We start from the raw sequence: 20,776 nt of genomic DNA on the forward strand, positions 1-20,776 counted from the left end.
GTGGTGTCGGTAAAGGGGTGAGGCATCCCTCCAGGACTGGCTGAGCAAGGGCCTGCCCTTTTTGTGAGGGGGAGTAGTGTTGCTGAACCCCGGTGACAAGGGAGAAGCTTCAGGAGGACGCTGTAACATGCTGGATGAGTGATGGCCCTTTGGATGGATGAATGGACTTTCCCAGTAAAGTTTCCTGGTCAGATCAGCCTTGAGGTAGTAAACCAGGAAATATGAGGGACCAGAGATCAGAGCTACAGATCTCTTTCTGATTGTTTCTTGATTAAATTCATTCTTCAAAGAATTTTTGAGTTCCTGCTGTGGGCCAGGTGTTAGATCCTAGAAAAAAAGTAGTGGTTCTCAACCAGGGGTGACTTTGCCCCCAGAGGACTCTTGCCAACGTGTGGAGACATTTTTGTTGTCACAGTTGGGGCAATGGGAGGGGTACTCTGGGTGCCTCGTGGATAGAGACCAGGGATGCTACTCAACATCCTACAGGGCACAGGACAGTCCCCCAATACAGAACCCTTCAGTCCCAGATGCCAATGGTATTGAGTTGGAGAAATCTCGAGATAAGTAAGATTCAGCCCCTGCTCTCAAAGAATTTGGTCTGTTCGTTGTGCTACTTCTTAATATGGCTTGAAATGAGTCCTAATGAAAGTTTCTGCATTGAAAACACTCTTCACGTCCCTTATTTGAAGAGTTATAAATAAAACTGAATTCCTGACACCATTTGGGACTAACAGCATGGTGCTATCAATGTAAAGGGGCTCATCACATTCTTACTAATTGACTGGGTTATCAAACCTTATGTTTTAAAAAATGATTTAGCAGAGGGAGGACAGGATCCAGGTGGCCTTTACCATCGTTATCAGCAGCACAAGGCTACACTTTCATTTGAGCCTCTATAGAGTTGGATGGAAAATAACCTATGAGTTGGGTTAATATAGTAAACCTCAACAGTTCATCTCCTTTAACTTGAATTTATTCATAATTTTGGCAGAGAATAGCTAAAATCTCACTTTGCTTAAAAATCCCCTGGCTTAATAACAGTTGCAGATGGATTATTTACAATATTTTGGAACTAGTTCTTTCAAGCACTCACATATACTACTTACTATAAAATAACCAATATGTTAATTAAAATAGAATCTCAATTTATTAAAATGGCACCCTAAAGGCTTCAAATATACCCTATTTTGTTTCACTGATGTGGGAGGTCAGTTATTTGACCTGGTGGTAGTGAGCTGTTCTGGAAAATTGCCTTTTTTATTTAATGAGGAGTAAAGTCGGCCAGAATGACCTCTAACGCTTTTTTCCCCTGCTGTTAAAGTTTTCAGCTTAGCAGCTTTTGAGTGTGACTGTTAGAGGCTTGGCATCCATATACTTCAGCTTGAAATCTCCCCTTTACCGTTGTGCCAAGTGCTCTGGGCGTTCCAGTTAACTGGAATGGTCTTGAAAATAATTGAAAAAAAAAAGCTGTAATTCAGACTCTTCACTAATTCATACTGGTTTTTGCCCCCAAAGGATCCAAATTCCTGTGGGTTCATCAGGCTTCAAACTCAATATTTAAGAATCATTGCAAAGTACATATTTTTGAGTTGTTGATGCTTAAAAACTGGAAGCAGAAAACTCTTCGGAGTCTCGATTTTCTCACTTGTAAAATGAAATCTAAATCCTTTCCCACTTTATTAATTAGGCTATTTATAAAGATAATGACTATACTGACATGCTCTCTCAGTAATCGGCCACCTTCATCTTTCCTCCTTCCTCCCATCCCTTCCTCCTTCCTCCCTTCCTCTCTTCCTTCTTCTTGGAGTTTTTAACCATTGCAGACATGTTTTTTTTTTGTTTGTTTTCCATGCTTAAAGTGTGTAAGTTTTGCCTTTGAATTGAAACAAATGTTTGACCCCACTTTAGTGTTTCCTATTCACTGTCAAGGACTTCCCTGGTTAGGATAGTAACTGTATCATCTTTAACTCTTTCTTCCTTTCTTCTAGATCATCTAGTTTTTACTTTACCAGGAGGATCACTACCCTCAAATATGAATCTTAGTAACGTGTTCCAATTTTTTATCATTTCTGAACTGAAGCCAACTGACGCCATATTGACAAGTCTGAGCAAATATCAACATTCCTGGGGACTAATCATATTTCCTAAAAGACTCTGAAAAGCTGTTCTTTAGGCTAGTTGGCTAAAACATTTTTTTTTTTTTTGAGAAGAGATGGGAAGTTAAGTCATGAGAAAAAACCTGATGGAAATCCTGCAGGACTGAAATCTGGAAGAAGGGTAGCTGGAGACAGTTGTCCCTCCAGGGAACCTTAGGCTCATTCTGGCCACAGCAGCAGGCCCTTTTCCCTTCTCCTAATTCCAGAGCAAAGTAGATTTTGGTTTCCACCAAAGGCTGGGAAGAGGGGCAGGTAGAGGGTGTCACTGCCCCTGCAGTGCAGCCCTGGTCCCAACACAACAGCTCTGTGTTCAACCTTCACAGATCTCAGTGAGCAAGTCTCCCAACCCGACAGCCAGTCTCCACCACACAGGCCTCTCTACCAAGACCCAGTGATGACTGGCAAGGCCAATGGATAGGCACGGCTGGGGTGAGGAGCAGAGGCCGGTTCCAGGGCTGGGGGATGGCCTCATGCTGGGTCAACACCCACAGATGGCAGTGGAGTCAGCCTTTCTCACCCAATCAGAGCTGACATTGGAAGAGAAAAGGGCATCTCCAGATATCGCAAAGGGAAATTTGTAGACTGATGTTTATAATGTGATCGCAGGTTACAAATGCCTTCCTTTCCACCTAGCTATCCTTCAGGTTTAAGCACTTGCTTCTAAAGTGCAGAGTGAGAATTCTGTTCCCTCAAAGCCAGATAAGCAGCAGCTTTCCCCAGTACACTGTGAAAACAGGGACCCTTGCTGGCTGGTGCAAAGGCTGCCTAGCACTGCGGGGGCAGCAGAAAGAACCACAAACGTGGTGAGAAGACAGCAGGTGAATGGGAACTGCTAGTCCCTAGGCACATTTGTGTTGGTGGTATTTGAAACTGAACTACACACGCCATGCTCGGGAAACATGGCTAGAAACCCACAATGGGAGTAAGAATGGAAAAAGATCGCCCCATGTTGAAGCGGAAAGGATGGAGTCTGGCTGGTGTAAGAGAATGGGACTAGTTAGCTTCAGGAGAAACAACCACTTGGTTACTTCCCATTGTGTCACACTTTGAAAGAGACATTTTAACAGCACAGGCGAAAACAGGAAAAAGAAAACCCACTATAGGGGTATGGTACAGGACCAGCTAAAACTGTAACCCTAGACACGGAGGGTCTGGTAATAAATAACAGTCTCACAACTGCTTCCCCTCCTGTCCATGTTCGCAGTAACAGCTGGATACATACTAATTGCAAGAAGTGAAAGAAAGTGCTGTAAGTTTAAAAGCAGGCATGCTGGAATCATCCCTCACCAGCACAGCTTCAGACCCAAGTGTGCTGTGCCGCCTAGCAGGTCTATTGTAAATGTACACTCACAGTTCCTTGTTGGTGTGGATGACTTCGCGCTGGTCTCTTCTTCCAGGTGCGTCACTTCTGTCCATTGAGAAATGCTTTAAGCGTGGGTTCTCGGCTTCGGCGCTGTGGACATGGGGTTGGATCACTCTCTGCCCACCCGATGCCAGGGGCACCCCTCCCTCAGCCGTGGCAACCCAAAGTGTGTCCAGGCACTGCCAGATGTTCCCTGGAGGGCATGATCACCCCCAGTCGCTGGAATGGCTTTCTCTTCCCTCCCCAAGCCCACTCCCAAACATCTCTACCCAGGGCTGGGAACTTTTATGAGACACCTCCTAATCCACTGGATTTTCCTCTTGTTCTGAGTTGCCTTCGGTAATATTTTTTACTTCCTGGATTATTACTCATTCAGAACAATGCTCCTGCTGCCCTTGAAAAGAAAGTGCTTTCAGCTAAATTTTGGGAGAGGGAGGAGAGGAGGCAGGTAAATATGCCTTTAGAGACATCTTGTCTGTCTTAGTCTATGGAGGGTTTCAGACCGAATTCTGCACATCCAGGGTCTCTGTGAACTAGAGGGGGCCATGGGTACTTGGAACTCACCTCCCTCTGCCACATTTTTACAAATGAAGAAAGGGGCCAGAAGGGGAAATAAATTGCTCAAAGTCATACATACTCCTAATCCTCCTTTTCTGAGGGCAGAGGCCAGTATGATTCTTCTCTGTCCAGCATGTCTGAAGAACTTTTTGGTCTCTAAACATGGATAACTTTCAGTGCTTTACAAGTGACAGTTTTGGCAAAACCATGCCAGTTCAGGCATGCAAATTTTATAAATGATAGAATACTGCAACCAATTAGTGCAAATGAACATTTATTGTGAAATATTCATCCTACCCTTTATTAGGTATTACATCATCAAAGCACTTTGTGGCAATGAAAATAGCTTTTTTAACCCCCTCTGATTCACCCAATATTCCATTAAAGCTGCAAAAAATGTGCAATCTGCTTGAAAAATAGGTTGCTCTTATTTACTCATTTGTGAAAAGTCAAAAATTAAAAAAGAAAATGATCCTAGCTTACAGGGCCTCTAGAGCCAATTTGCTTTCCTGGTTCCCAGCTACTCCCCAAAATAATTAACAAAGATAATTTGTTTTAAATGCCTTTTTATAAAACCAATGCACCTTTCCCCATATTATAATCATAAAAATTTTAAAAAGCCATTATTTACTTTCTTGGAAAAAAGGTGGCCAGCCGTTGTTTTTTGATTGGGAGCATGTGTATTTCCTGGGAGTTCACTTTCTTTAACTTTATGCTCCGGTTTTTGGTGGGTTTCCTGAGGGCCTCCATGTTTCCCAGGGCCTCTTCTCCTGGGCTGTTGGTGTCGGAGCCCTGAAACATGGAGTCTTCTCGTCTGAAGGAGAAGTTCTTGGTGGACACCCCCGAGAGGCCTTTGATCTTGCCACAGAAGATGGTAGGCACAGTGTCTTCGACGGAGACGATCACCTTGGCCGCCTGGGACTCGCTCACCATCTCCATGTGATTTCCAGCCTTGACCTCGCCACTAGGCTGGCTGGGTAGCTCGGTGGCGTCGCTGCTGCCCCCGTGACTCTCCATGACAGATGCAGCCTCCTGTGTCGTGGCGGGGACAAAGGGCACTTCCATGCCACTGGGCAGTTTCTCCAGCACCGGGTGACCTGGGCTGTCCACGGACCCGCTGCTGTCATACAGTGTCTCGGGGGGAGGTTCAGGTTTCCGGTGGGCGGCCAGTGACAGGTCTAGGGCTGTGTCTTCCTGGCTCATTGGGGGGCTGACTTCGCCAGCCTTGAGCCAGGGCACTGACTTCATGGAGAGATCCAGGGCCTCATTCTCACTCCCCATCTTGATGACAGTGTGGCGGCCGAGCTGGAAGTACTCCCGGGGCTGGAACAGGTCGAAGGGCTTTACTTCCTCCTTCTGGAGAGGGCTCTGGGGGCCTTTAAAGGGGTGGAGGCCAAAGGCAGATGGCGGCTTGGGGCAAGTCGGGCTGAACTTGGCTTCGGAGCTCTGAGGCACAGGGATGGGGATGGGGATGGGGAGTGGCACGGGCAGGGGCACGATCACCGGGTAGGGCACCAGGAGCGTGGCCGGCGGGACCAGGGGTGACAAGGGGGAGTTGAATGGCTGGGGGGGCACTGGGGCATAGCCTGGGGGAGGCTGGCAGGGCGGGGGGCCGAGCGCACCCTGGGCAGGAAACAGATTGTGGAGCACGGCTTCGAAGGGCAGTGGGGGCTCCTGCGGCTGGCTGGGGATCCGCAGATCCAGGAGCTGGGGTTGCGCCTCGGGGTCCCGGGCCCCCTGGAAGAGGTTGTTGTGGATGGCGCCAGAGGAGCCCGGGGCTTCCGGCGGCAGGACCAGCGGGGAGTTGAGGTGCTGGAACACGTGCTGCTCCAGCACCACTGGGAGCTGCACGGGCCCTTGCGCTGTCATCACGTACGTGGCGTTGCCGCTCTGGTTGAGCTCAGGCGCCGAGCTGCCCTCCACCTGCATGTGAATGGGCATCACCACGGGGCTCTCCCCCAGGCACAGGGGCTGCAGCACGGTGGCCGCCACCTTGAGAGCCACGCCGCTCTGGGACTCAGCCGGGGGGTTCAGGATGGATGGGGCTGGCACGGTCACCAGCGCCTTCTTTACCAGGTCGGTGGAGTTGATGTTCCAGGCCTCGGTGGTGATCAGCTGGGCCATGCCATTCTCCAGTCTGTTATTGGTCAAGGCGGGGGAGGAGTCGCTCATGTCCATGGCGAGGTTCTGGGACTGTAGATCGTCCATCACTCAGCTCGGATGCCACTTGGCCTGCAACACAGAATACACCGTGTGAAGCTTCCTTCTGAGACCATTTATAGCTGCCTCCAGAGCTCTCCCCACATCTCTTAAAAGTTTCCATGTCTCAGTTACCCGGGGAGCACACCCATTTCTCAGTGTACACATACATGTGACAGCTATTTCCTAATATATACGAACACACCCATACGATCAGCTGTGCGTGGACAGCCCCAATTTAACAGACGATTAAACTATAAACACAGATGATGTCATGACTAAATAACCGAGTGAGGTTGAACAGAGTATTGTGAAGCCAAATACACACTCAGCTTATGTTTAGCCTTCAACAAACACAAAGTTTCATTCCACATCGCTCTATTGGACAGTTAAGATATGTGGAGATTGGACTTGTCCAAATTCAAATAAGGAGCTAAGACTTACTTTCCTTTGAGGAGAAAACAGAGCCCTGCCACATTAGAATATTCTATAAAATTGGACAGGGGCCATCCCAGTTATGGAAATCATTAAAAAAAAAAAAACTCTTTCTAGCAGCAATAATTCTTCCAAAAGAGCCTTGATGAGAGGAACACCAGTGTATTTATACAAGGGTCATTACCGTTGTCTCCCTCTCTGACCAATGGCACCCTCTTTCCTCCAGTCAGAGGAAAAGCCACTCCAAGGAGCAAGGGGGAGATCGGGTAACTTGTGCAAACACTCATCGGGGTCCAGTGTCTTTCCCAATCAGTCTTTTTGACCCTTGGCCTCCCCTAACTTCTAGCTGTCAAGAGGACAGGGTGTTGACGAGTCTAGGGCTGAGGAAATGGAACACTTGTTGGAAACAAACATCCTCAGAGGTGAGATATACTTTCTTGATGTCCTTGGCACCTCTGGCCACCTCCTAAGATGCCAAAGGAGCCAGCGCCGGTGCTTCCTGGAGGAAGCAGGGCTGCAGCTGCGATACGGTTCTCCATGGAAACACGTCCATATTTAGCCTTGTTACCATGGAGAAGGCAGGCACCATGTCTAACTTAGGGATCTGTGCAGCCCTGGAGTCTGGTGGGGCTCAATAATAATTCAATAATCCTCAGTCTTGCTGGGCAGGCCTTGGGCCACTCTAATTCTTGACCTCACCTGTCTGAGTTGTCTAGACTTTTGTCCTGTGGTCAACTCATCCTTCTCTCCTCACCCCTAAATGACCAACACAATCTCCAAAACAAGAGAGGCGGCCCAGAACACCATGGGATTAGAAGTCAACCAATGAGCCTTCCCTACAGGAAGGCGGCTTTAACAAATGAACAACCCTGTGATATTTCCAGACAATCACAACATGTTGAATGCACAGAACAAGGAATTTCTCTAAGTATGAGGAGGGGAGGGCAAGACAAAGGATGCTGTGCAGATGACTTTCTGCAGAAGGACGGGTGAGTGATACCCTGGGCTGGGCACACTGCAGAGCCTCTGAGGAAGGGTGCCAGAGCCCAGCTCCCTAGGGTCCAGGTGTGCTCCGGAGATGACCATGAGCTGGCCCAGTGTGCTGGCCAGTGATGCCCCTGGGGGCAGAGTAGCAAGGGGGCTTGCCCCAGGTGAAAGGTCTGCTTTTCCTGAGAGGAGTGCTCTCTTATTCTCTCCAGAAAGTGACATGCCTCCAATACACCGTTCATTCATTCTTCCATGCATTCATTCATCATTCATCCAATCAATTTGCTGAAGCCTACTGCATGCCAGAGCTTTGCTGGGGGTTGGAGATGCTGTTGTGATTCTGGAGATGCTCATGCTTTCATGGAGACTATAGTCTAGTGGAGGGGCATGTCTTTGATCAGATAGAGACTGGCTAGCATGAGAAGGCCTCAGAGTGAAGCCAGGAGAGGTAGCAGGCTCGGCAGCTCAGAGCTCTGTCGGCCATTCACATGCAGCCCTTGGAAGGCCCTGAGCATCCCAGGCCTCCTCCAGAAGGGCCGCCCTGTCTGTCACAGTGGCCAGAACTCTGGGAGGGGTGACAGGATCCTGAAGGGAAGCTGAGGTGGGGCTGGAGAGGACACGGACAGCAGCAGAGAAGGCACCCGCGACTGTCCATCTGAGGTGGCTTCTGAGGATCTGCGAGGCAAACCACCAGAAGAAATCCTGCTCCCTGCTTCCCGTGGGTCTGGGGTTACCCCGCTGAGAGACTGCTTCCTGGGCTATACCGTCTGTCCTTCCAGATGTGGGCCTCCCTCTCTCTCTGCCTCCCTCAGTCCCATTCCCCCACCCGCCAAGAGCAAGAAGGCAAACTTTGGGGCATCATCTCCACCTGCTCCGGGCACACACCTTCAGCCCAGGCAGTGGCTCTCATGTCTTCCTGCAATCCCACTCCTCTCCCTGCCTGGCCCTGGTTCTATGACAGCTAATCCTCCAGCACCTTCCCGCTCAGAGTGTGAGGAAGCCACCTTGCCAGGTCAGGGTGTCACCCATGGGCCTCTGCTTCTCCCACAGGTGGCACCTGAAGGAAAGTTACACGGCTCAAAATAGCCTGGAGTTAAAATTCCCCTCCAGGTCCTCCCCACCATTCTATGCAAAACAAAGAACTCTCTCTCCCGAAGGAAAAATGGACATTAAGGTTGATTATGCCCAGCTCCTAGCTGGTCCAGCCTCTGGCCAATCTCCAAAATTCCTAGCCCCAGCTGTTTAAGAGATAACTACTCCGAACAACCTTGGAGAAGTCAAGCCCCCTTAAGACAGTAGCTTTCCACATACATGCCTATATATACTTACTCTTTTCTTGGATAAGTGCAGCAGGTCACTAATCTGACTGCTGCCCCTTCTCGCCTCATTAAAGGTGATCTGTTCCTGTAAAGTGCGGTTTCGTTCTTTTTCCGAACCTTGCCTTCTCTAACTCCCTTACCCTACAGCACCCAGTGAGTTTCAGCTCTTGGCACCAGTCCTGCGGGGGCCACGAGCCTCTGGGAACAGGACTGGGGACAGATGGATGTAGGAGAGGCTGGGGCACAGGTGGAGGTGAGCAGCGTGGGGCATCTCAGGGGCCAAGGGCCCAGATCTCACTCCTGCCTCCTCCCTGCTCCACAGTTTTGGAGCTGCCTGGTGGCTCAGCGGGAATAGGCCGGTGAACAGCCCCAGTCCCTTCCCGAGATTGCCACTGGTCCACTGAGCCAATACTCTGCTTCCCCACTATGGGCTGGGCAGAGGCTCCCCTCCAGTACCATGCAGGGCCCAGGGAGGTGTGAGTGATAAAAGCAGGGTAGCCCTGGGCTATTTTCTGCTCTCCCTTCCCTTGTTTACCCTGCCAGCAGGAGCCCCAACTCTGGGGGGCCTCAGTGGGTGACCCTGTTGCAGGAGCCACTGCTGGAAGCCTCAGTGATGCCCTGAGGATAACAACCAGCTCAAGAGATGAGGGTTCAGAGGGCAAGTCTCTGTCCCTGAAAACAAGCCAGGAAGCCAGATGGGCTGCCCAAGTGTGCTCCAGCTGAGGAGGCAGGGTACCCTTTGCGTATTTTCAGGTATTCTTTGCAAATGAATGTAAGTGAGGTCAGCCATCCAGCCTGCACTATTACCCTGGGGGCATGGGATGGGGTGTAAAGGGAGGGAAACTGGGCCCTGTGGATCTGTGGTTGCTGGAGACCCTTGCTTTCTTGGCCCATGGCCAGTTGCTGGGGCCGGAAGGCAGGGGGCTGGGGCCCAGCCTGTGTGCCCCGCAGACGGAGACTCTGGGGAGAAGCCTCAGGACACAGGGCAGCTAGGGAAGTGGGGCGGTAGTTGGGCTCAGAGACCTGTGGGATCACAGAATCGCCACCTGAACCCCCTAACTATCATGAAGATCTAAGTACACACCACAGGGGCGTTGTCCCTGGGCTCTGCCCCTCAGCTTGGTGCCCCCTTGGGCCTTGACCTTCACCCAGCCAACTCCTGCTCACCTGTCACACTCTGAAGTCTCTACCTCCCCCAACCCCATTGAGTTCCCACAGGACCCTGCCTTGCCTTATCTAGTCCTGCCCCTCCCCATCACGGCCAGCAAGAGAAACAAAGTTTCTCGTTCGCCCATCTTTATACCCATAACTGATGAACAGCAGGTGTTCCGTGAATCCTTTCAGAATGAGGGAGAGTGTCAATGAGTGTATAGGCTGTGGAGCCCTATACTGAGGTCATAGAGCAACAAATCCAGAATCAGCCAAGCTCCATGGCAACCACTGTCAGAAGCCATCTTGCCTCTCACGAGCCATCCTTTCCTAACTGGCCGGCTCCTGTCTCCATTCTCCATGTTAGTCAAAGTGGGCACCGAAGGACCCCCAACCAATGACCTATTGCCACCTCTTTCTATAGGGATTTTCTTTGTCCTAAGGCTATAAAATTGGCCACAAGCCCATGAAAGTGGCAGCTTTCCCTTGAGTTGGCCCACTATTCTAACAGTGTCTCCCCCTCTAATAAAATCTATTCTCCTTTCATTTTTTTCCCTCAGGTCTGGAAATTCTTTTCCAACCTGCTCTCATACTGCCACACACAGGCCTTTCACAGCCTCGTGTTCTTGTAACCAGCCTCTTGTCACATTTATAGAATCAGGGCAGGGCAAGGCTGGCAGGGCATGAAACCTCACACCTCTATCCTCTCCTCAACCCTTCTTATCAATGAGGAGACCGTGACCCAGAAATTTTGATTACCACTCATCAGAGGCCAGTTATCACAGAGGTCACACGCTCGCATTGTCCTAAGAACAGAGGGTTGGGCCCATAAGCCCCAAGGAGGGGAATGTGGCAGCCAACCCCCTCGCTGGCCAGGGGGAGACCCAAATGATGAGGCAGGCGATGCAAAAGCACTTTTGTGGACAGTGAAGAGTCCGCTGGGGTGACCAGTGAATGGGTTCGTCCTGGGGTCCTGTGTTTCTCTGATGCACACAGAAAAAGACAACCAAGGCAAAGGGGCACATGTGCCGTTTCTCTCATAAGCAGTTACATTTGGGAAGAGGCTTACCTGGGGCCCAGCTCCCAGCAGTCAGTAAGTGACCCGCCCTGCATCTGCACCCCACTGGGTGCCCTGCAAGCCAGGCCTGCCTCTCAGGCTTCTGCTTCCAGAGCATTGCAGAGGACTCAACTTACCTTACGGGCTTCTGTACAGACTGACATTTTTATGATGAGGATTCAACTATGGGTTAATTTCGAAGGTGAAAACACTTGACCACTCTGACTATTCTCTAGGTTGTAGAGTGCATCTATTTCCATGTTGTGGGCATTTAACACCTAATCTCTCTCTCTACACACACACACACACACACACACACACACACTCAAATAACCTAATACCCACAGCTACATCCTAAATGATCCCCTAGGAGCATGCCAGGGAGCCCTGTATCACCTTCTGGAGAGCATCTTGATTTCATGTTGAGAACTGAGAGCATTTTCACCACAGAAGTGACTACTGAACCAACCACAAAGCTAAGCACCCCTGAGGAGAGGTTTGAGGCCTAGGTTTCTGGGTCTGGTGGGCAGGGTTACCTAGCAGAGAATCAAGCTGGGGACCACTGCCTGCTTCAGAACCCTGTGAGGATCCTGGAGCCACTGGAGTGAGGTCACAGGAAGGCGAGCTCAGCCTCAGGGGAGGCAGTGTCAATGAGCCGGATGCTCGGGGGCGGTGTTTCCAGAGTCCCCTGGTCTCCACTCTGAAGAGGTGACCTGCCCTCCTCTGCGGCTGAAATCAGCCTCACCTAGAATTTTTTTTATCAGGATAAATTTCTTCCTCTAAGACATTCATTTTCTAAAAATACATCCTGATACATTTTCCAGCTGTAAAATATCGACAGCTTTGGTTTTTATGATGACTGTAGGCAGCCGTCCCTTTTTCAGGTCAGAATGGGATTGTTCTTGTCCTTGTTGCTCATGAGTCCTGGGAGTGGCGTTTCCACAAGCTCCCGGGATGACCCATGCGCACATTCCCATCTGACAAGTGCTGCCTCAGCCCTCTTCTCAGAGTTGGCTACACATTAGAGTCACTTGGGAGCTTTAAAAAAAAACCAATGCCTGGGTCCCACCACCAAGACTCTGACTTAACTGGTCTCGGGTACAGCCGGGGCATCAGGATTTAAAAAAGAAATTCCCTAGGTGACTCCACTGTGCATGAAGGCCTTAATGCAAAGGCCAGAGAACAAGGCACCTGGTCAGCCAAACGTATTCTTAGTGAGTGCTCTTGCTTCTCAGTGGCTGCTTTGGGCTTCCCTGGCAGCTCAGACGGTAAACAATCTGCCTGCAATGCAGGAGACTTGGGTTTGATCCCTGGGTCAGGAAGATCCTCTGGAGAAGGGAATGGCAACACACTCCAGTATGCTTGCCCGGAGAACTCCATGGACAGAGGAGCCTGGCGGGTTACAGTCCCTGGGGTCGCAAAGAGTTGGACACGACTGAGTGACTAACGCTTTCACTTTTCACTTGGTTCTTACTTCACAGAGAAGCCTAAAGCCATCTATCCTCAAATTCCCTCAACTTCCACCCTGGCTCTCAATGTGTCTTTCTGTGTTCCCCTGCCCACCAGAAAACACTGGGGCGTCACTCCCTCTTGCGAGACTGACTTCCCAGAGACCTGTGTAAATAGCCCACTCCTCCCAACTGCACCCTGTATTCTGAGTCTATTTCCTGCTTTCAATCCAGCATTTAAACTACACTGTCAGTGATCGACTTAATTCTGTGTAAAAACCACCAGCCACTTACTATGAGTGAAATGAGCAAAGCCTAATTTTCATTCTTTATTACAACATGGATATGGTTTCACCATTTAGGACCTGATATGCACTAAATATCTAAGAAGTAATTCCAATTGGTTAAAAAATGGTTTTGCTCTCCCCACAGGGTGTAATAATTGTCAGTTACTTGCCCCGGTGATTAAATTTTCTGAGCTTTAAACATCAGCACAGGGCCTTTCTACTGAAGCTGTGAACATAATTACCACATGAATGTATTCTCAAATTGGCTAAAATAAGGAGAAAATGCAAAATAGTTACCCTGGCTTACAGCTGATTGCCTTTTACATGCAGATATCTACACAGCCCTCTGAAAGGACTATGAGCACCTAAGTTACCTTTGGGAACACGTTCCCCATTGTGTTACTTAATTTATGAAAACAGTGTTGGCCAGGCAGTTCATGACAGAGTCTCACCTTCATGAAGGTGGGTAGTGGTTGTGGGGAGTTCTGCCAGAGAGGACAGAGTGCAAATCTTAGCTCTGATGTGATACTGATATAAAAAAAAAAAAATGGGAGATGATGGCCAGTCAGGCAGAGGAAGCAGTGAGTCTGAGCATCACAAACTGGCCACTGACACCAGGGAGCTCCCAGGTCTTCCCAGGGAGCAGGGTGCAGTCGTCATAAAACTTATTTATGTTCGTTTTGCCATCTCATCCTTTTTATTCCCATTTTTCTATTTTTTGGCATATATAATAAATAAATACAGGGAGACATATATAATTTAACAATGCATTATGTATTGAGGGGGTGTCCAAACTTTTTTCTTTTTTCTGACAGGAGTGCAAGCATGAAGTTGCAACTCAGCAGGAGAGACAGAGCTTCCAAGGCTTAGTGAGACTTCCAAGGCTTAGTGAGACTTCCAAGGGTCCCTCCTGCTTGAAGATGTCTTAGGGTTACTGGCCCAGGCCATACCTCCCATTTCGTAGAGCAGGAAGCTGAGGTTCAGAGGTTCAGTGTGGCTTAAAGGCTTCGGTTCTCAAGACTCCCAGACCCCTGCTCCTTCAGAAGTACAGTCCCTCAGCCACTGTTTTGGGTTCACGTTTGATGTGAGTCAAAGGGATCCCTTGCTATGTCTGTGTCCCTGACCCAGCATCAAACACTAAAGTATGGGAGATTTAACTTCTATGCAGAGAAATGCTGGGCTGGAGGAAGCACAAGCTGGAATCAAGATTGCTGGGAGAAATATCAATAACCTCAGATATGCAGATGACACCACCCTTATGGCAGAAAGTGAAGAAGAACTAAAGGGCCTCTTGACAAAAGTGAAAGAGGAGAGTGAAAAGTTGTCTTAAAGCTCAATATTCAGAAAACTAATATCATGGCATCCGGTCCCATCACTTCATCGCAAATAGATGGAGAAACAGTGGAAACAGTGGCTGACTTTATTTTGGGGGGTTCCAAAATCACTGCAGATGGTGACTGCAGACATGAAATTAAAAGACGCTTACTCCTTGGAAGGAAAGTTATGATCAACCTGCTGCTAAGTCGCTTCAGTTGTGTTCGACTCTGTGCAACCCCATAGACAGCAGCCCACCAGGCTCACCCATCCCTGGGATTCTCCAGGCAAGAACACTGGAGTGGGTTGCCATTGTCTTCTCCAGTGCATGAAAGTGAAAAGTGAAAGTGAAGATGCTCAGTTGTATCCGACTCTTAGCGACCCCATGGACTGCAGCCTACCAGGCTCCTCTGTCCATGGGATTTTCCAGGCAAGAGTACTGGAGTGGGTTGCCATTGCCTTCTCCATATGACCAACCTAGACAGCATATTAAAAAACAGAGACATCACTTTGTCAACAAAGGTTGGTCTGGTCAAGCCTATGGTTTTTCCAGTGGTCATGTATGGATGTGAGAGTTGGACTCTAAAGAAAGCTGAGCACCGAAGAACTGATGCTTTTGAACTGTGGTGTTGGAGAAGACTCTTGAGAGACCCTTGGACTGCCAGGAGATTCAACCAGTCCATCCTAAAGGGGATCAGTCCTGAGTGTTTATTGGAAGGACTGATGTTGAAGCTGAAACTCCAATACTTTGGCCACCTGATGCAAAGAGCTGACTCATTGGAAAAGACCCTGATGCTGAGAAAGATTGAGGGCAGGAGGAGAAGGGGATGACAGAAGATGAGATGGTTGGATGGCATCACCGACTCAATGGGCATGGGTTTGGGTGGACTCTGGGAGTTGGTGATGGACAGGGAGGCCTGGCATCCTGCGGATCATGGGGTCGCAAAGAGTTGGACACGACTGAGCGACCGAACTGAACTGAACTGAAATCACCAAATGTCAAATAATTTGATGGTGAGGAACTTGACTAAAAAAAGAGAAAAGATGAAATACATCCTTGAGTCCGTAACACCTAATAGACAAGTAATTGAAATAGAAAATGAGATTCAGGACATACACACACACACACACATACAAGCTCTTTGTGACTGTGGTAAAGCCTTTTTAAGTCCCTGGGACTCAGTTTCCTCCTCTGTAACATAGGGTACTGCCCATTCTCATGGGGGAGTGGAATGTTAACTCAGGCCTCCCACGAGTGACTGCTGCCTGCTGGGAAGGAATTGCAGTGGGTCCTGAAAGATGGGGAGGTGTGGGCACTCAAGAAAATTGGACCCAGGAAGGAAAGTGCACAAGGGGTGAGGGAAGGGTTGAATGGAGGGGTCTCTTGGGGCCACCCCCATGACCACTGAGAAGACTCCATCCCCTATCCTCCCAACTCCAAAGCCCCCAGGACCAGGAATGGTTAGAAAAAGGAGGCAAGCTTTGCTGGCCAGGGGAGAACAGAAGGCTGAAAGTGAAGGCCAAAAGGAGGGGAGAGGGTAAGAAGACTTCTTCAGCATCAGTCAGAGCATGGTTTGTGTCTCTTGGCCCTTAGCTTCCCAGAGCAGGACAGTGTCTGTGGGTGAAGATATCACAGCACTGGCAGGGAACCCATGATGTGCCAAACAGACCTATGATGAGGTCTGTGTAGGGTCTCAGCTTAAGGCTGGGCATCACCAAGTAAACTATGGTTGAAATACTAAAGCAGGACAAATCCGAAGAGTGCAGAGCCGGCAGCTTCACGACCAAAGCCAGCAGCTGCTGGGCCTGGTCTTCTATTGGTGAGCCTGGGAGGGTTCTGCAAGAGCACAGGTGGGATCTGGGGGTCTGGCTGTGGAGGGTGCCATAGGGTTGCCCTGGCTCCTTTCTGCTCCAGGAGAATGTCAGGTGTCTTGGCATTTCTGATCTCATTTTAGACCCCCAACTACCTCCAGCCTGCCCACAAAGGACCTATAGCAGTCCTTGGGCTGCAGGTCTGGGAGCAGGGTTGGAACAGGGAACTAGGTTTCTGTCCATTCACTTATTTATTCGTTCAGAAACCAAGCACCTTTACTGCATGCCAGGCACGCATCTCCTAGTCATCTACCCTGATGCTGCTCTCTCCACAGGCTCATTGCCTTTTCTCTTGGCTCAATTCCCCAAGGATTAACCACTTGCTACTCTCCCAGGGCAATCTGCTTCTAACGGCACTCCCTCAAGGCCCACCGTTCTGGCAGAGGTAAAGGAGTAAGTTGCTAAAAGGATACCAGGCCCTAGCCAGTAGTGGGAAGAGTTGTCAGTGCAAGGACCAGAGGAAATTACTTATTGTCCAGAGAGGGCTGCCCATGAAACTAAGAGGAAAGAAGTGCCATCCTCAAGTGTTGGTGACCACAGTGGAAGGGAAGAGGCATGCCTCAGAATCACTGGAGAAAATCATGAAGAACTGTTGGTGGTGGCAGGGGATGCTCAGGGCACATGGGCTGTGAGAGCCGGTGAGCGTCTATCCCTGCACGTGGCCAAGGCCCCGTAGCCATCAGCGGGACACACACCACTCGAAAACCTCAGGTGCTGGTGTCGGAGCGCCGTCTCGTGCAGGAGCCCAGGTCATGTTCAAGATCTCAGGCCAGAGTCTATCATCCCCCAAAGCTATGGTTTTTGGAGATTTTTCCTGGCCATAAGGAAACCTCTTAAGTAAGGAACATAGATGGGGGGCATGTGGAAACCTGCCTGTGGCCTGTGGAAGAGAAAATACTTCTAATTAGGTTGAGATACAAAGGTTAAATTTTTGTTCTGGGAAAAGGACTGTTTATAATCCCGTGTCATTAGCAGGACATTTTCCAGAGACTAGTGTGCCAGAAATAGACCCTCTGAGGGGTCACTGGAAGGAAGGGGTGCACATTTGCGAAGTGCAAAGGCCTGGACTTCAGATTTTCCCTTTATCCCCACCAACTTCCGCATGAACACTGCCAGGCTCACCCCGGGCACTGCACCTCACTCCCCGCACCCCCGCCACCAGATAGGTCAGAAGTACAAACTTTGAACTCAGACAGACCTTAGTTCAAATTTCAGCTCTGGAGGGGTGGTCCTAAGATGGCGGAGGAATAGGATGGGGAAACCACTTTCTCCCCCACAAATTCATCAAAAGAACATTTAAACGCTGAGTAAATTCCACAAAACAACTTCTGAATGCCGGCAGAGGACATCAGGCGCCCAGAAAAGCAGCCCATTGTCTTCGAAAGGAGATGTTTTATCAACGGTGCTGTATAGAAGGAGAAGTCTTGAGACTACCGTAAAAATAAGACTGAAAACCAGAAGCAGGAGGCTTAAGTTCAAACCCTGAGAACACCAGACAGCTCCTGACTCCAGGAAACATTAATTTATAGGAGCTCATCAAATGCCTCTGTACCTACACTGAAACCAAGCACCACCCAAGGGCCAACAAGTTCCAGAACAAGACATACCATGCAAATTCTCCAGCAACACAGGAACACTGCCCTGAGCTCCAATATACAGGCCGCCCAAAGTTACTCCAAAACCATAGACATCTCATAACTCATTATTGGACACTTCATTGTACTCCAGAGAGAAGAAATCCAGCTCCACCCACCAGAACACTGACAAGAAACACCTAACCAAGAAACCTTGACAAGCCACCTGTACAACCCCACCCACAGCAAGGAAACTCCACAATAAAGAAAACTCCACAAACTGCCAGAATACAGAAAGGCCACCCCAAATGCAGCAATATAAACAAGATGAAGAGATAGAAGAATACCCAGCAGGTAAAGGAACAGGATAAATGCCCACCAAACCAAAAAAAGAGGAAGAGATAAGGAATCTACCTGATAAAGAATTCCAAATAATGATAGTGAAAATGATCCAAAGTCTTAAAATAAAAATGGAATCACAGATAAATAGCCTGGAGACAAGGATTGAGAAGATGCAAGAAAGGTTAAACAAGGACCTAAAAGAAATAAAAAAGAGTCATTATATAATGAATAATGCAATAAATGAGATCAAAAACACTCTGGAGGCAACAAATAGTAGAATAACAGAGGCAGAAGATAGGATTAGTGAATTATAAGATAGAATGGTAGAAATAAGTGAAGCAGAGAGGAAAAAAGAAAAACGAATTAAAAGAAATGAGGACAATCTCAGAGACCTCCAGGACAGTGTTAAACGCCCCAACATTTGAATCATAGGAATCCCAGAAGAAGAAGACAAAAAGAAAGACCATAAGAAAATACTTGAGGAGATAATAGTTGAAAACTTCCCTAAAATGGGGAAGGAAATAATCACCCAAGTCCAAGAAACCCAGAGAGTCCCAAACTGGATAAACCCAAAGCGAAACACCCCAAGACACATATTAATCAAATTAACAAAGATCAAACACAAAGAACAAATATTAAAAGCAGCAAGGGGAAAACAACAAATAACACACAAGGGGATTCCCATAAGGATAACAGCTGATCTTTCAATAGAAACTCTTCAAGCCAGGAGGGAATGGCAAGACATACTTAAAGTGATGAAAGAAAATAACCTACAGCCCAGATTATTGTACCAAGCAAGGATCTCATTCAAATATGAAGGAGAAATCAAAAGCTTTACAGACAAGCAAAAGCTGAGAGAATTCAGCACCACCAAACCAGCTCTCCAAGAAATGTTAAAGGATCTTTTCTAGACAGGAAACACAAAAAGGGTGTATAAACTTGAACCCAAAACAATAAAGTAAATGGCAACTGGATCATACTTATCAATAATTACCTTAAACGTAAATGGGTTGAATGCCCCAACCAAAAGACAATGACTGGCCGAATGGATACAAAAACAAGACCCCTATATATGCTGTCTACAAGAGACCCACCTCAAAACAGGGGACACATACAGACTGAAAGTGAAGGGCTGGAAAAAGATATTCCATGCAAATAGAGACCAAAAGAAAGCAGGAGTAGCAATACTCATATCCAATAAAATAGACTTTAAAACAAACGCTGTGAAAAGAGACAAAGAAGGACACTACATAATGATCAAAGAATCAATCCAAGAAGAAGATATAACAATTATAAATATATATGCACCCAACATAGGAGCACCGCAATATGTAAGACAAAGGCTAACAAGTATGAAAGGGGAAATTAACAATAACACAATAATAGTGGGAGACTTTAACACCCCACTCACACCTATGGACAGATCAACTAAACAGAAAATTATCAAGGAAACGCAAACTTTAAATGATACAATAGAGCAGTTAGACCTAATTGATACCTATAGGACATTTCACCCCAAAACAATGAATTTCACCTTTTTCTCAAGTGCACACGGAACCTTCTCCAGAATAGATCACATCCTGGGCCATAAATCTAGCCTTGGTAAATTAAAAAAAAAAATTGAAATCATTTCAAGCATCTTTTCTGACCACAATGCAGTAAGATTAGATCTCAATTACAGGAGAAAAACTATTAAAAATTCCAACATATGGAGGCTGAACAACACGCTGCTGAATAACCAACAAATCACAGAAGAAGTCAAAAAAGAAATCAAAATATGCATAGAAACTAATGAAAATGAAAACACAACAACCCAAAACCTGTGGGACACTGTAAAAGCAATGCTAAGGGGAAAGTTCATAGCAATACAGGCATACCTCAAGAAACAAGAAAAAAGTCAAATAAATAACCTAACTCGACACCTAAAGCAACTAGAAAAGGAAGAAATGAAGAACCCCAGGGTTAGTAGAAGGAAAGAAATCTTAAAAATTAGGGCAGAAATAAATGCAAAAGAAACAAAAGAGACCATAGCAAAAACCAACAAAGCCAAAAGCTGGTTCTTTGAAAGGATAAATAAAATTGACAAACCATTAGCCAGACTCATCAAGAAGCAAAGAGAGAAAAATCAAATCAATAAAATTAGAAATGAAAATGGAGAGACCACAGCAGACAACACAGAAATACAAAGGATCATAAGAGACTACTATCAGCAATTATATGCCAATAAAATGGACAACGTGGAAGAAATGGACAAATTCTTAGAAAAGTACAACTTTCCAAAACTGAACCAGGAAGAAATAGAAAATCTTAACAGACCCATCACAAGCACAGAAATTGAAACTGTAATCAGAAATCTTCCAGCAAACAAAAGCCCAGGTCCAGACGGCTTCACAGCTGAATTCTACCAAAAATTTCGAGAAGAGCTAACACCTATCCTACTCAAACTCTTCCAGAAAATTGCCGAGGAAGGTAAACTTTCAAACTCATTCTATGAGGCCACCATCACCCTAATACCAAAACCTGACAAAGATGCCACACACACACACAAAAGAAAACTACAGGCCAATATCACTGATGAACATAGATGCAAAAATCCTTTACAAAATTCTAGCAATCAGAATCCAACAACACATTAAAAAGATCATACACCATGACCAAGTGGGCTTTATCCCAGGGATGCAAGGATTCTTCAATATCCACAAATCAATCAATGTAA

At 47.5% G+C, this 20,776-nt stretch overlaps 1 protein-coding gene across 4 annotated transcripts in view; it reads right to left on the bottom strand.

Moving 5' to 3' along the window:
* Window positions 1–4,334: 4,334 nt before the first annotated feature.
* Window positions 4,335–20,776, bottom strand: part of RAI2 (retinoic acid induced 2) — a 73,823-nt gene continuing 57,381 nt past the window's right edge. For 2 of the 4 annotated variants that reach the window (XM_070291394.1, XM_070291393.1), the window contains exons 2-3: window positions 6,151–6,309; window positions 4,335–6,000 (exon numbers count right to left, since the gene is read on the bottom strand). In XM_070291394.1, coding sequence (XP_070147495.1) covers window positions 4,705–6,000; window positions 6,151–6,285 — 1,431 coding nt within the window. In that variant the 5' untranslated portion in view covers window positions 6,286–6,309 and the 3' untranslated portion in view covers window positions 4,335–4,704. Of the gene's footprint in view, window positions 6,310–20,776 lie in introns of all 4 variants that reach the window. The other 2 variants (XM_070291392.1, XM_070291391.1) reach the window with 1 other exon arrangement.

The sequence above is a fragment of the Ovis canadensis genome, chromosome X, assembly GCF_042477335.2.
Source record: "Ovis canadensis isolate MfBH-ARS-UI-01 breed Bighorn chromosome X, ARS-UI_OviCan_v2, whole genome shotgun sequence".
In the NCBI taxonomy this organism is placed as follows: domain Eukaryota; kingdom Metazoa; phylum Chordata; class Mammalia; order Artiodactyla; family Bovidae; genus Ovis; species Ovis canadensis.